This window comes from Propithecus coquereli, unplaced genomic scaffold, assembly GCF_000956105.1.
Source record: "Propithecus coquereli isolate 6110/MARCELLA unplaced genomic scaffold, Pcoq_1.0 Scaffold68, whole genome shotgun sequence".
In the NCBI taxonomy this organism is placed as follows: Eukaryota; Metazoa; Chordata; class Mammalia; order Primates; family Indriidae; genus Propithecus; species Propithecus coquereli.
Genome location: NW_012152840.1, coordinates 8,761,187 through 8,774,065, shown reverse-complemented (window position 1 = coordinate 8,774,065; position 12,879 = coordinate 8,761,187). Strand labels below are relative to the sequence as shown.

Below are 12,879 nucleotides of genomic sequence, written 5' to 3'. Positions count from 1 at the left end.
CATTTACAATACCATCAAAAAGAATAACATGTTTATGAATAAATTTAACAAAATAAGTATAAAATTTATAGTTGAAAACTACAAAACATTGCTGAAAGAAATTTTAAAAGATCTAAATAAATGGGAAAAAAATTCCCATGGTCATTGATCAGATAATTTAATATTGGTAAAGTGGTAATACTCCCCCAGACTGACCTAAGGATTCATTTAATGCCCTCAGAATCCCAGCTGGCTTCTTTGTAGCAACTGATAAACTGAGCCTAAAAATCATGCAGGATTGCAAGGGACCCTAAATACCCAAAACAGTATTGAAAAAGAAGAACAAAGTTGCAGGACTCCTGATTTCAAAACTTACTACAAACAATAGCAACAAGACACTGTGGTACAGGCAAAAGGAAAGTCATTCGGAATTCCATTAATGGAATAGAATTGAGAGTCTAAAAACAAATTTATGTGTCTATGGTCAACAGATTTCAACATGTGACCAAGGCCATTTTATCGGGAAAGAATGGTGTTGGGGCAACTGGATGACCACATGCGGAAGAATGAAATTGGGCTCTTAACTCAAACCATTTAGAAAAATTAACTCAAAATGGATCTAAATAAAACAGCTAAAACTATACAGCTCTTAGGAAAAAACCAGGGGTAAATCCACATAACTTAGATTTAGCAATGGATTCTTAGCTATCATACCAAAAACATGAGCAACAAAAGAAAAAAAAAAACCCAGATAATTGGACTTAATCAAATTTAAAAACTTCTGTGCTTCAAAAAAACATCAGGAAAGTGAAAGGAAAACACACGCAATGGGACAAAATATTTGCAAATCACATATTTGATAAAAGACTTGTATATCCAGAATATATAAAGAACTCACACAACTGAATTTAAAAATGGGCAAAGCATCTGAATAGACATTTCTCCAAAGATATTCAAATGGTTAGTGAGCACAAGATATCATTACTTCATCAGGGAAATGCAAAACAAAACCACAGTGAGATACTAACTTGTACACAAATGCTCACAGCAACATTTATTAATAATATCCAAATAATAATTTATTAATAACAACCCAATGTCCATCAACTAATAGATACACAAAATGTGACATATCCACATAGTAGAATATTACTCAGCTATAAAAAGGAATGCAGTACTGACTGAAACATGCATGAATGAACATTGAAAATGTTAAGTGAAAGCCACTCAAAAAAGACCAGATGTTATATGATTCCATTTATTAATATATGAAATGTCCAGAATAGGCAAATCTATAGAGATAGATTAGCGGCTCCTTAGGAATAAGGGTTATGGGGAAATAGGAAGGTGATAGATAAAAGGCACAGAGTTTCTTTTCTTGAGATGATTATGGTGATGGTTGCACATGCCTGTGAATATTCTAAAAACCACCAAACTGTATACTTTAAATGTGTGAATTATACCCCAAGAAAGTTATTATTTTAACAAAGTCACCAAACAAAAGGATTAAAAAGCTAACAGAGTTTGGAGGAGGTAATTAACTGGAAGGATTTTTTTAAAAACTAGGTTACAATAAGTAAAATTCCATTAAGAAGAATTTAAGGTGATTAAACACTAAATTAATTCTCTGCTGAAATAAATTTCATTACAGCAAAATTGCATCCCATAATGAGAGATTCTTTACTTAATGTATCAAGCTTAATAGCTCTACAGTATACAAAGACAACTGGGACTAGCAGAGGACATGTTGACATATACAAGATGTATGAGAGAGAGAAAGAGAGAGAGAGAGAGAGAGAGAGAGAGAGAGAGAGAGAGAGAAGGTGTGTGTGCGTGCATGCAAATGAACGTGGGAGAAGCTATTCTGGATTTGAGTAGCATCCCAGTCAAACTAAACTTTGTGACTTCAACCAAGTCACTTAACCCTTCTGAGCTTCAGCTCTCTCATCTGTCAAATGTCTCCCTCATTTTCATAGGATTGTTAAGAGAGAAAATATCTGTAACAAGATCTATGAGTTTGTTGAAATATCTTCATATCTTTACATTTCTAGCACAGTGCTCGTCAGATAATAGGTACTTAGTAAATACTGTGGAACTAACTTCAGAAAACACAAAGGGCTTTTGGAAAGGAGGAAATTAAAACACATGAACTTGAATATATATAACTGACTACAGAGAACTTCACAAGTAAGATTTTTCAGCAATCCATGATACGGAAGCTGTCAAGGCTCATATTATGTTCTTTCGAAAAATTTATTTTCCATCAGTAATTTAATGAATTGGCCAGTAAAAAAAATTCTTTGCAAGAACCATTGCTGCTATCTTCTCCATAGACCCTTTGCAGGTATCATTTTATATTTTGATTTTGTAAAATTTTAACCCATTTTTAGCCTACAGAAGAGACTATCATATAAGAAGAGACTATCATAGAATGACTTTTATCTGAACAATGACCAGTAAAGTACAGTCCGCTACTGGTTGCATTACATCCATTTGTTTATATATTGTTTATGGCTGCTTTTGAGTGAAAATGGCAGAGTTGGGTAGTGCAACAGAGACAGTGTGGAACACAAGACCATAACTTGGCTGGGAGACAGGATAGCATTAACTGGCCTTTTCAAACCCCCTTATCTAGTGGTGGGAATTCAGACTTACAAACAATTGAATGCAAAGAAGTGCTCTATGATTTAGATAACGAATGCACAGCAAACATGGAGGAACCGAAGAAGAGATCAGTTTGGCCTGGGTGGGAGAAGAATGTCTACCAAAGAAAGATGAACTTAGCCTTGAAAGATGAATAGGTACCCTCTAAACGCTTGACAGGGAAAAGGCATTCTAGGGAGAGGAAATTATGTGAACAAAGGCAAGAGGCTTACAGAGGATACACATCTGATTCTACAAAGCCTTCAAAGAAATTCATGCAAACAACATGTCTCTTGCAACTTGGTCACATGCAAAAATGAAGCAAAAAGTACATCTGTTTGGAGCTTGCCCCAAATGCCTCTAGTTCTTCTCCAAACTAGGTTCATAACTCCCACCCACAGAGAGAAAGCCAGTGCCTTAGGCAACACCCAGGGACAAGCAAATTAGCATTTCCAAGGTCAATTGCTGACAGGCCTAATTGTTTACAGCAACTAGAGTACAGTATTCTGGCTGCTGAAGTTAAGAGGCTTAACCTCTTTGGCTTGCCCAATACCATAAGAAACTAATTTACCACATCAGCTACAAAATGTGAAAGTATTGTAGATGTGGATTCAATTTATCATATGACATTTCAAACAGAAGTAATTATTAATAGGATCCCCAGAAATACGTCATTTTAAGCTGGCTAAACAATTTTTTAATTGGTATTTTATGTTTTAAAATACCAATCACACCAGTGGTAGAGAAGTGACAACTATAAAAGAAATCAACAGATAATATCTCATTTTACCAAATAGTTTGATTTGAATACTCACCAAAACTGCTAAAAAGTTGCAAAACTAATTGATTTAACTGCCCTTACAATTTCTTGCCCTTTTCTGATAGAGTCAATGAAAAGTGAAGTAACCTATGTACCTGCTGTTTAATCCAGTAGCCATTTGCCACACCTGGCTATTAGGTATGTGAAATGTGGCTAGTCCAGATTGAGATGCACTGTAACATTCTGATTTTAATACCAAAAAAGTCAAAATAACTCATTAGTAATTTACAGATTGATTATATGTTGAAATAACATTTTAGATATACTGGATTAAACAATACTAAAATTAATTTCTCCTCTTTCTTCTTACCTTTTGTAATGAGGAGAGCAAAAAATTTTAAATGACACATGTGGCTAACACTATAATTTAATTGGACAATACTGCTATATACAAATAATACTTTACATTTATGTATAACACAAATATATAATCTCATTTGTAAAGTATAGAAACAAGGAGAAAGAATAGGTCTGGATAATATAATCTTCTCTAGAATAATCAAATTGGTTTCAACTATGTAAATCACCAGCCTACTAAAAGCTCCTTTCTGCTTATACTGCCAGACATAAAATTTTCTGTCTTTTAAACAGGAGCCCGATGTTTTGAAAATGATCCTAAAGTCTGTTCCACTTGCGCCATCAGTTGTCATCTTTGTTCAGCATTAAACTAGTCTCAATTCCTTCCAACGATCGAAGATACATAACCAAATGCTAGCCTAATTTTTTAATCTGATTAAGTGACTCCAATTCAGTTTTTTCTGCGGTAGTTGTTTTCATATCCTATAGGTCACTGAAACCTAACCCAAGCCTCTGCTCTAAAGACAAAAAAGCAGAATTAATAGAAAGATTATTCTCAGGAGTCTAGAAAAATCCAGACGGTATTCAGATACTATACATACTCCGTTTTAAAAACTAAAAAGTGACTCATTTACTATTTCAAAAAGTGACATCCTAATGTGGATGGGAGAGCTTAGCAAGCAGGAGAACATAGCAAGTAATTATTTCCATACACGCCATCACGTGGAAAAACCAGGCCAGCTCTCAGGCTGTAACTGTCAGTGGAAGAAAGAAAACCTGGAGGTGCCGGAATGATTGGAAATTTATGGAGTGAGATTCCACGGTAACAGGAGGTGAGGTGAGGTGAGGCGAGGTGAACAGCAGCCAAAACTTTCCTCTCAATAGCTCTTAAAAAGGAAACTACTAAGAAAACCAATAGGAAAGGAAAGCATATTTCACATTTTTTAAGGTCCAGTAATAGAAGGACAAAATTACAAGAAATTTACATGAACAACATGTATAAATCTTTTTAAAGTGCTTTTAAAATATAATAAACAGTAAAATCAAGATACATTAACAGAAGAATAAATACTATTTATACTTGTGATTTATGTAACAGCACCTGCATTGATCACTGATAAATGAAGCTGAATAAACTGGATAACTGAAAATGAAACCAGCAAGGATGCCTCATTCCTAGAAGAGCTGATCTTAAAATGCAATCTTAATAGTCCTGTAATTTCTCTGTTCTAATAAAATCAACACATTTTTACTTTTTATGTATATGGAATAGTTCAGGCTCCAAATTCCAATATTTAGTGATTGTGTCTTTCATATAATCGTTTTAAACTGTACAATCAACAAACACTGGTCAAGGCCAATGCCTACCTCAAAAAAAGTGTTCTGGTGCCACCTAGCGGCACATGCTTCCTACCAAGTGGGATATAATGACTAAAAGGGGTTCTTCAAATGTGATCCCTGGGCCAGCAGCATCAGCATCGCCTAGGAACCTGTAAGAAATGCAAATTCCTGGACTCATCCCAGACCTACTGAAACTCAAGATGCAGGGCCCAGCAATCTGTGTTTCTAAAAACCCTCCAAGTGATTCTGATCCACTCTCAAGTTTGAGAACCTCTGGCTTAGATAGTCTGTACACAAAAATTAAGTGCAAAGTCTTAAAAACTTAGGTTCATAAGTTAACAAAAGGGCTTATTTTTTAATTGTGGAAAGCAACTTTCTACATTATGGATCTAAATATTTGTGTTAAGAGAACAGTCTTAAAAGCCATTTACTAACACATTTATATATGGATTCAACATTAAATGAGTCCCAGCCTCTTAAGATATCAGATAAGCACTCTGAGATCCTTGTCCTCAGGAAACTGAGTTGAAAGGGAAGACCAGATGCGTTGACAAAAAAAAAAAACAAACATTAACTAGTATCAGGATGTCAGGATATGGCATATTACTGTATCTTAAGAGGAAGGGGCACTCACTTGGGCAACAAGAAAAAGCCAAAGAGGTTGAATATTCATAAGCTTTAAAAGTAAGGGTCATCTATCCTAATAATAGACACCACTCCAAGTTCACAGTACACTGCTGCTCTGTCCAATTATGTTATAAAGTAACCAAGAGAACAGCAGGTCTCAAGAAGCCTTGCTAAATTGTTTCTTTTCCATTTAGGTCCTGGAGGAGAACTCCATGACCTTAAACAGTAATTTGAAATAAGGGTTCAGAAAGAGAAGTAGCATAATATATTTAGATGTTTGCATTTCTTTAAATTCAGCTTGATGTTATGCCCTTCTTTGAAAACACCTGAATTTTAATAAGTATCTATTTATTCATAATTAAAGAGTTATCTACTTGAAGTTTAAAAAAAAACTGGTTCAAGAGATACATCCCCAGTATAGCTATCAGTCCACACAGTCATAATCATAAGTGCCACCCCTCACTCTGTGGCTCAAACTACAAACATATCACTTAGGAGAAAATAAATAACTCTTGAAAAACTAGTCTTACAAACCCAAGCTCTGTGACAGGTAACATCACAGACATTACTACCAATGACATAAGTATGTTAAGGAATTTCAAAGACTTGCTCTATTGACTTAAGTTTTTGACTTCGAAATGTAAACTTAGACACACACACAATTTAATTCTGACATTGTAAGAGCAACTACCCATAATAGGATGAGTTTCTGACAAAACTCTTCTTTCCTTTTGTCTTTTCTAAATTTCCCTCTACAGACAAATGAGTAAAAATAAGTCACAGAAAGATGGGTCAGGTAAAATATAGAAGAATTTTTTTCACACTAAAAAAACATTGATCTGATTTTTTTAAATTAATTTTCGTGTTGTCACTGTCATTACACAGAAGGATCTTTGTTGAACAATGTATGGGCCTAAGTACCATACCGCTTTGCTAGTTCAAATGCTCTGCCATTCGTTAGCTCTGTGATCTTGGTCAAAAAATAATTAACTTTTTGAGCTTTAAGTTTTCTCATTTGTAAAACAGAAGTAAAATTACAAACCTCATATAATTGCAATAAGAACTGGGAAAAATATACCTAAAAAATGCCTGACACTAACAGCTGTTAAGGATTACCGCCATTCATTGATAGTTACCAGAAAGAGGGAAGGGGCTGGAGTCAGGCAAATTGGGTTCAAGTTCAAATTCCCAGTCTGCAACTTGGGTGTGTGCCCTGTGATAAGTTATTTCCACTCAATGAGCCTCATTTCCACATCTGTGGAGTAAGAATAAGGATACTGACTTCTTTCCATGATTTTCACCACATGCACCTTTATTTCACAGGACCTGCCTATTATCATAGGCTATGGCAGCTCCCTTTTCTTCACCTACATCAAAACTTTTGTAAATGGTTGCATCAGGAGGCATCTCCCAGGTCAAGACTAAACAATATACTATGGCCATGATAGATTTAATGGGAACATCTCACACATAATTTCCAAGATATAAATCAATGTCATGGAATCTCACTGGTGGAGGAACAAGATGACTCAGAAGCTCCTCAAAAATACAGGCTTTGTAAACTTTAGAGCATTTTGCCAAACATATCTACCAAATGCAATTGCTCCAATGTGAGATATAGCCAGTGGTGTGTTGGTAACTGCTTAACAATCAGGTCTGCAGTTGTTGGAGTGAGGCTAATTTGTGACATTTGCTCATTTCCATGGATTGAATCAAAACTCCTACCATGGCCCAACACCCAAATTCCTTAATTAGTTGATTGACTGATTCACTCAACAAAGAACCTAAAACATGCAAAGTCTAGTGCCAGGCTCTGACAGTAGGGGACATGAGGATAACTACACATAAATCCTACACTCAAAGACCTACAGTCCAGCTAGAACAATAGAACACACAAAGAAATATACAATATAAGGGGAATGTGAAGAATATTATCACCTCTGAAAACAGGGAAAAGCCTTAATTGCCAGCAAAAAGAACAATGAAAGTCTAAGTCTTATTTACCCAAAGAACCCTTAGTAGTATGCCTATGCTTTCTACTTCCCAATTCCAAAAATTCTCTAAGTGGAAGATAATTTTTTTTTCCTACAGTTAATTAATATGTGTGTATATGTATATGTATATCAGAGTTTCTCAACCTCACCACTGCTGCAGGCTGGATAGTTGTGCAGGGGCTCACCCATTCACTGTAGGATGTTTAGCAACATCTGAATACCTAGAGGTCAGTAGAGGCCAAAGGCACACATGCTCCCCACCCGAGTTATGACAAGCAGAAAGGTCTCTGGACATTGCCAAAGGACTCAGAAGGGCAAAATCAGCCACTGCTGTGTATGTATGAACATGCGGATATGGATGGGATATATGCATGGATGGAGTGTATATACGATCCCTAGATATGGACATGGGTATATATGAATAAAGGAGTTAGACAATCAGGGGAAATTTTTATAGTAACTGTCTTTGTAGGTTTTAAATATGTTCATTCATTTATTGAATGCTTACTATGTACCAGGTACATACAGGCAATAGCAGGGGGCAGGGGCACCTGACAAAAATCCCTGCCATCATGGAGCTTACAGTGAGGGCAGAGACAGGTGATAAATAACAATAATAAACCAATTATACAGTATATTAGAAGGCAAAGTAATGTTAAGTAGTGGGGAAAAATATAAAGCAAAGAAGCTTAGAGATTCAGAAAGAAGTGGGATGAGGGACATGCTGCAATTCTAAATCCCAAAGGCCTAAACATGCCAGGCAAGATGCTTATGCTCACATTTTCAGATCATGTGTTCACAGGTGGCTTCTTGAGCATATAATCTGAAAACAAGTCTAAATTTTGTTAGACTTAATAACAGAGGGAATTTATTCACTTTGGTTCACCACCAAAGGGAGGAGAATCCTACCAAATTCATAGGAGGGCCGTCACACTACCCAACCACTACCTCACTCCTCCACTCTCTGTCCAACCCTAGAGTCTGCTAAACCTCACTTGCTCTGAAAAGCTACCATCCCCTGAAGAACCAGTGGGCAAAAGCGTTCATTAGAGATTGCCTAACCACTAGGGTTCCTTTCAGTAATACGATGATATTAACAGATCATCAAAATGAATGTAGTGAATACTGCTGATGGGAAAGGAGAGGATGGATAAAAAGAATATTAATTTTATTCTTGCAAATCTTTTTGCAGGCCTAAACTGATGCTAAAAGGCTGGTTTACACTTACCATGTTCAGGTCCTAATCCACATCATTGTGAAAATTTTCCTTGTCATTCTTTTTATTAACACACTTTAAATCTCCTCTTCCAAAAATTCATTTCTCACCAGAAACTTTTTTCACCCAATTAACTACAGAGTCTACAAAGATGACACTACAATGAATGAATAAACACAAAGATATCAGCAAAAAAGAACTGAGTTTTTCTGGAGCTGGATTTGTAACATTCTGTAGGCATGGCCTTTCCCCTCCCCTCTTTACTTTTTTTATTTTAAATACATGAATAATCACTTTTTAATTTATTTTTAATTGACAAATAAAATTATATATTTATGGTATACAGCATGTTTTAAAATATGTATACATTGTGGAATGATTAAACCAAGATAAGTATACATTTATATTATCTCACATACTTATCAGTTACTTGTGGTGAGAACACTTAAAATCTACTCTCTTAGCAATTTGCAAGTATACAATGCATTGTTATTAACCATAGTCACCATGTTGTACAACAGATTTCTTGAACTTACTCCCCCTAACTGAAATTTTATATCCTTTGACCAATATATCCCCAATCTCCCCACCTTCCCCACCTCCTGGTAACCACTACTCTACTCTGCGTGTGAGTTTAACTTTTTTAGATTCAACATAGGAGATCATGCAGTATTTGTCTTTCTGTGTCTGGCTTCTTTCACTTAGTATAATGTCCTCCAGGTTCATCCAATCTGTCTCAAGTGACAGGATTCCCTTCATTTTTGAAGCTGAATAGTATTCTGTTATGTATATACACTATATTTTCTTTTTCCATTCATCTGGTGATGGATACTTAAGTTGCTTCCATATCTTGGCTATTGTGAATAATGCCGCAATAAACATGGGAGTGCAAACATCTCTTCAACACACTGACTTCAATTCTTTTGGATATATACCCAGCAGTGGGATTGCAGGATCATATGGTAGTTCTATTTTTAATTTTTTAAGGAACATCCATACTATTTTCCATAATGGTTGTACTAATTTACATTCCCACTAATAGTGGACAAGGGTTCCCTTTTCTCCACATCCTGGTGTAGACATTGCCTTTATACTTTTAGTACCACAGACAGCATAATTAAGTACATATTTTCAGTATTCTTCACTTTTTTAAGTCATAATATTTTGCTTTTATAATTGGCTCCAGTTACAAAAGCTATATATAAGAAATACCAAACATTGGCTTCTTAGGGTTATTATTATTTTTATTACCAATGTAGCCACCACCACCACTAGAAATCACCTACTTCTAATTACTCCTTCTATTCAATAAGATACTTAAGAAATAAAGTACAGGAGCAAGGCCAAAAAGAAACCTCCTCCATTTAACTAGAGTCCTAATAACAAGAAGCAATTCTCTAATGGAGAAATACATTACAACACAGTGAAAAATAAGAAAATTAGCCTTGAAAATATCAGGGTTATACTAGCATATGAAATCATAAAGGAATTTTCAAAACATTTTTAATTTAAAAGATTTAAGCAAAATTATTACCCCTTTTCCATAAAATAAGGTGATGGTTGATAGGGTTATGAGTGATCATGATTTTTTGGTTTTATTATTTTCCGTATTTAAATAAATTTTTAGATTTAAGAATGTCTTATTCAGAAGTAAAAGTAGAATATACCCCTAAAGCACCCAGACCCAGAACTATTCTCTCAACTAAATGCTTAATATTTGCAAATATGAAAGGTCAATTATTCAGGACAACAATTATTGAGGATGACAAATGTCCATGACAACATAATTTTTCAATCTGATGATCATTCTTTATTAACTCTGAAGTAACAATCTACAGAGTGAAAACTTTGCTTGTTGCCTGGGTGGGGACTAAAGTCAAAACAAAAGGAATCAGATCTAAAAAGGTGATGATTCTTAGCCAGAAAACAAATTTTGGACACATGAAAGAACAGACTATCATTCAATCAAATTGCTGTACCACTTCTGTCAGTCAGGACTGCAACTGGCTGCAAGGAAAAGCAAACCTGATGGCTGTCACTTAGTCAAGTAGGGGTTTGTTTTTCTGCCATTACAACAAACCTGGAAATAGACAGTCTAGGGTCAGTACAATGGCCCCCAAAGGTCCCAGCTCCTTCCCTCCATGTCCAGATTCAGCTCCATCCTTATAAACAGAAGACACTAAAACTAAGAAAGTGCAGTGTCTGGCTTCAGAACACAAGAACTTCCAAGGTAAGTTGCTGAGAACTTCACTAGCAGCATAGGGCAAAAGCTGACAGGCTGTTTCAGAAAAAGGATGCAACTTCATTTTGCTTCATTTAAAGAAAAAAATCAGGTGACATCATCCCCAACAAAATAACCAAAATTTTCTGAGTTAAATGTCACTAAATGTTATTTGACTGCAAATGCCATTAGACTGAACAATACATTTTTGATAAAGTGTAATGGTTAACGACAGAAACTATGAAGTCAGGCTACTTATGCTCAAATCCCTACTTAACCACTTACTAACTTTGTGACCTTATGAAAACCATTTAACTTTATTAAGCCTCAGTTTTCTCATGTATAAAGTGTAGGTAACAACAGTCCCTCCTTCACAGGATTACCGTTAGGATCAAATGAGAGATCACATGTAAAAATAGCACTGTGCCTAACGCACAGTAAGTATGTAATAAATTCAGCTATTATTATCTTTAGCATCATGACCATCATCATCATCACCATACTTTGGCATAGTTCAACATCCAATTAACTACCTGACCATAATAATAACTGAAGTCTTTCTGCCCTATAGCTCCAAAGTCATAGGAAGAAAAGCAATACACGGAGAAAAAAATCAAGAAGCCCTCCAACATGGTTTCCTCATCTACTGGACCCTCAGGCAACTTAAAAGTTCTTTATAGATCTTCTGATTAAAAAAATGTAGGTAAATTTCATCCGAGTTGAACTTTTCTCATTGTAGAGGCCTTCCTTTGCTGGTCTCCCTAGCATAGGCTTAACCTCTGTATTAAGAAATCAAGCATGACCAAAGTATAGTTAAACTACTGGATAATAACAATATCATAATGCATTTATATACCTTTCATTCACAAATGTCACATACTTTAGATTGTATGCTCCTTAAGGTCAGGAACCTTCATGTCTTTCCCCATAAATTTCTAGTGCAGTTTCTAGTTGAACATAACTGTTTGAACACACACAAATGAGTCAATTTCATTTCACCAGATGCCCAGGGATTAAATGATTGTCCCAGGGATATTCAATAGGCATCCTTAGAGTAATATCACCACAGCGTTACCTCAAAGTAGACACAAAACAAGTAAGTTTTAAGTATCACTTACTCTGAGTTTCCACAAGATCCAAAGCAACACTAGAAGCTGTGTCCATTCCAGAGCTGATACAGGCTTGGAAGTTTTTTAAGGAGGAGAGAGCAGACTCTACACCGCTGAACGATATGAAACCAGTTGAACCTGAATTGGAACTGGAACGCCCTGGCATCTTGAAATTATTACCTATGTTTTCAAACACAATGAAATAGGTTTGTAAGTCAGAATGATAACTGCATAAGAAAATAAAACTGCTGTCAACATGCATACGAATGTATCTAACATCCCACAAATGTCACACAATTATCTATATCCTATATCCCTTGAGAGGATACCAAGCAATGTGCCATAATCTAGGCTACCAAACACTGATGTACTCAATATATGGAACAAGTAACTGTCTTCTTTTCTAAAGAGGGACATTACCCTCTTCCACAAGATTCTCAATTCTCTGAAGAATTCAACAACAGCACAGTTCTTAAAACCTTAAAAGATAAAAGGGTAAGAAAAAGTAGACCACTCATACATTACAATTTCAAAAAAAAGAAAATAATACTAAAAAGTAGTTTAATAAGGCAGGGTTTTGAAAACCTGTAATTTTTAACTTATCTGACATATACAGAACTCTGAAAACTGTA

At 35.4% G+C, this 12,879-nt stretch overlaps 1 protein-coding gene across 1 annotated transcript in view; it reads right to left on the bottom strand.

The window, feature by feature from the left end:
• Positions 1–12,879, bottom strand: part of NSMCE2 (non-SMC element 2, MMS21 homolog (S. cerevisiae)) — a 214,206-nt gene that overhangs the window by 193,720 nt on the left and 7,607 nt on the right. The window contains exon 2 of the mRNA XM_012660842.1: positions 12,257–12,427. Coding sequence (XP_012516296.1) covers positions 12,257–12,413 — 157 coding nt within the window. The 5' untranslated portion in view covers positions 12,414–12,427. The remainder of the gene's footprint in view (positions 1–12,256; positions 12,428–12,879) is intronic.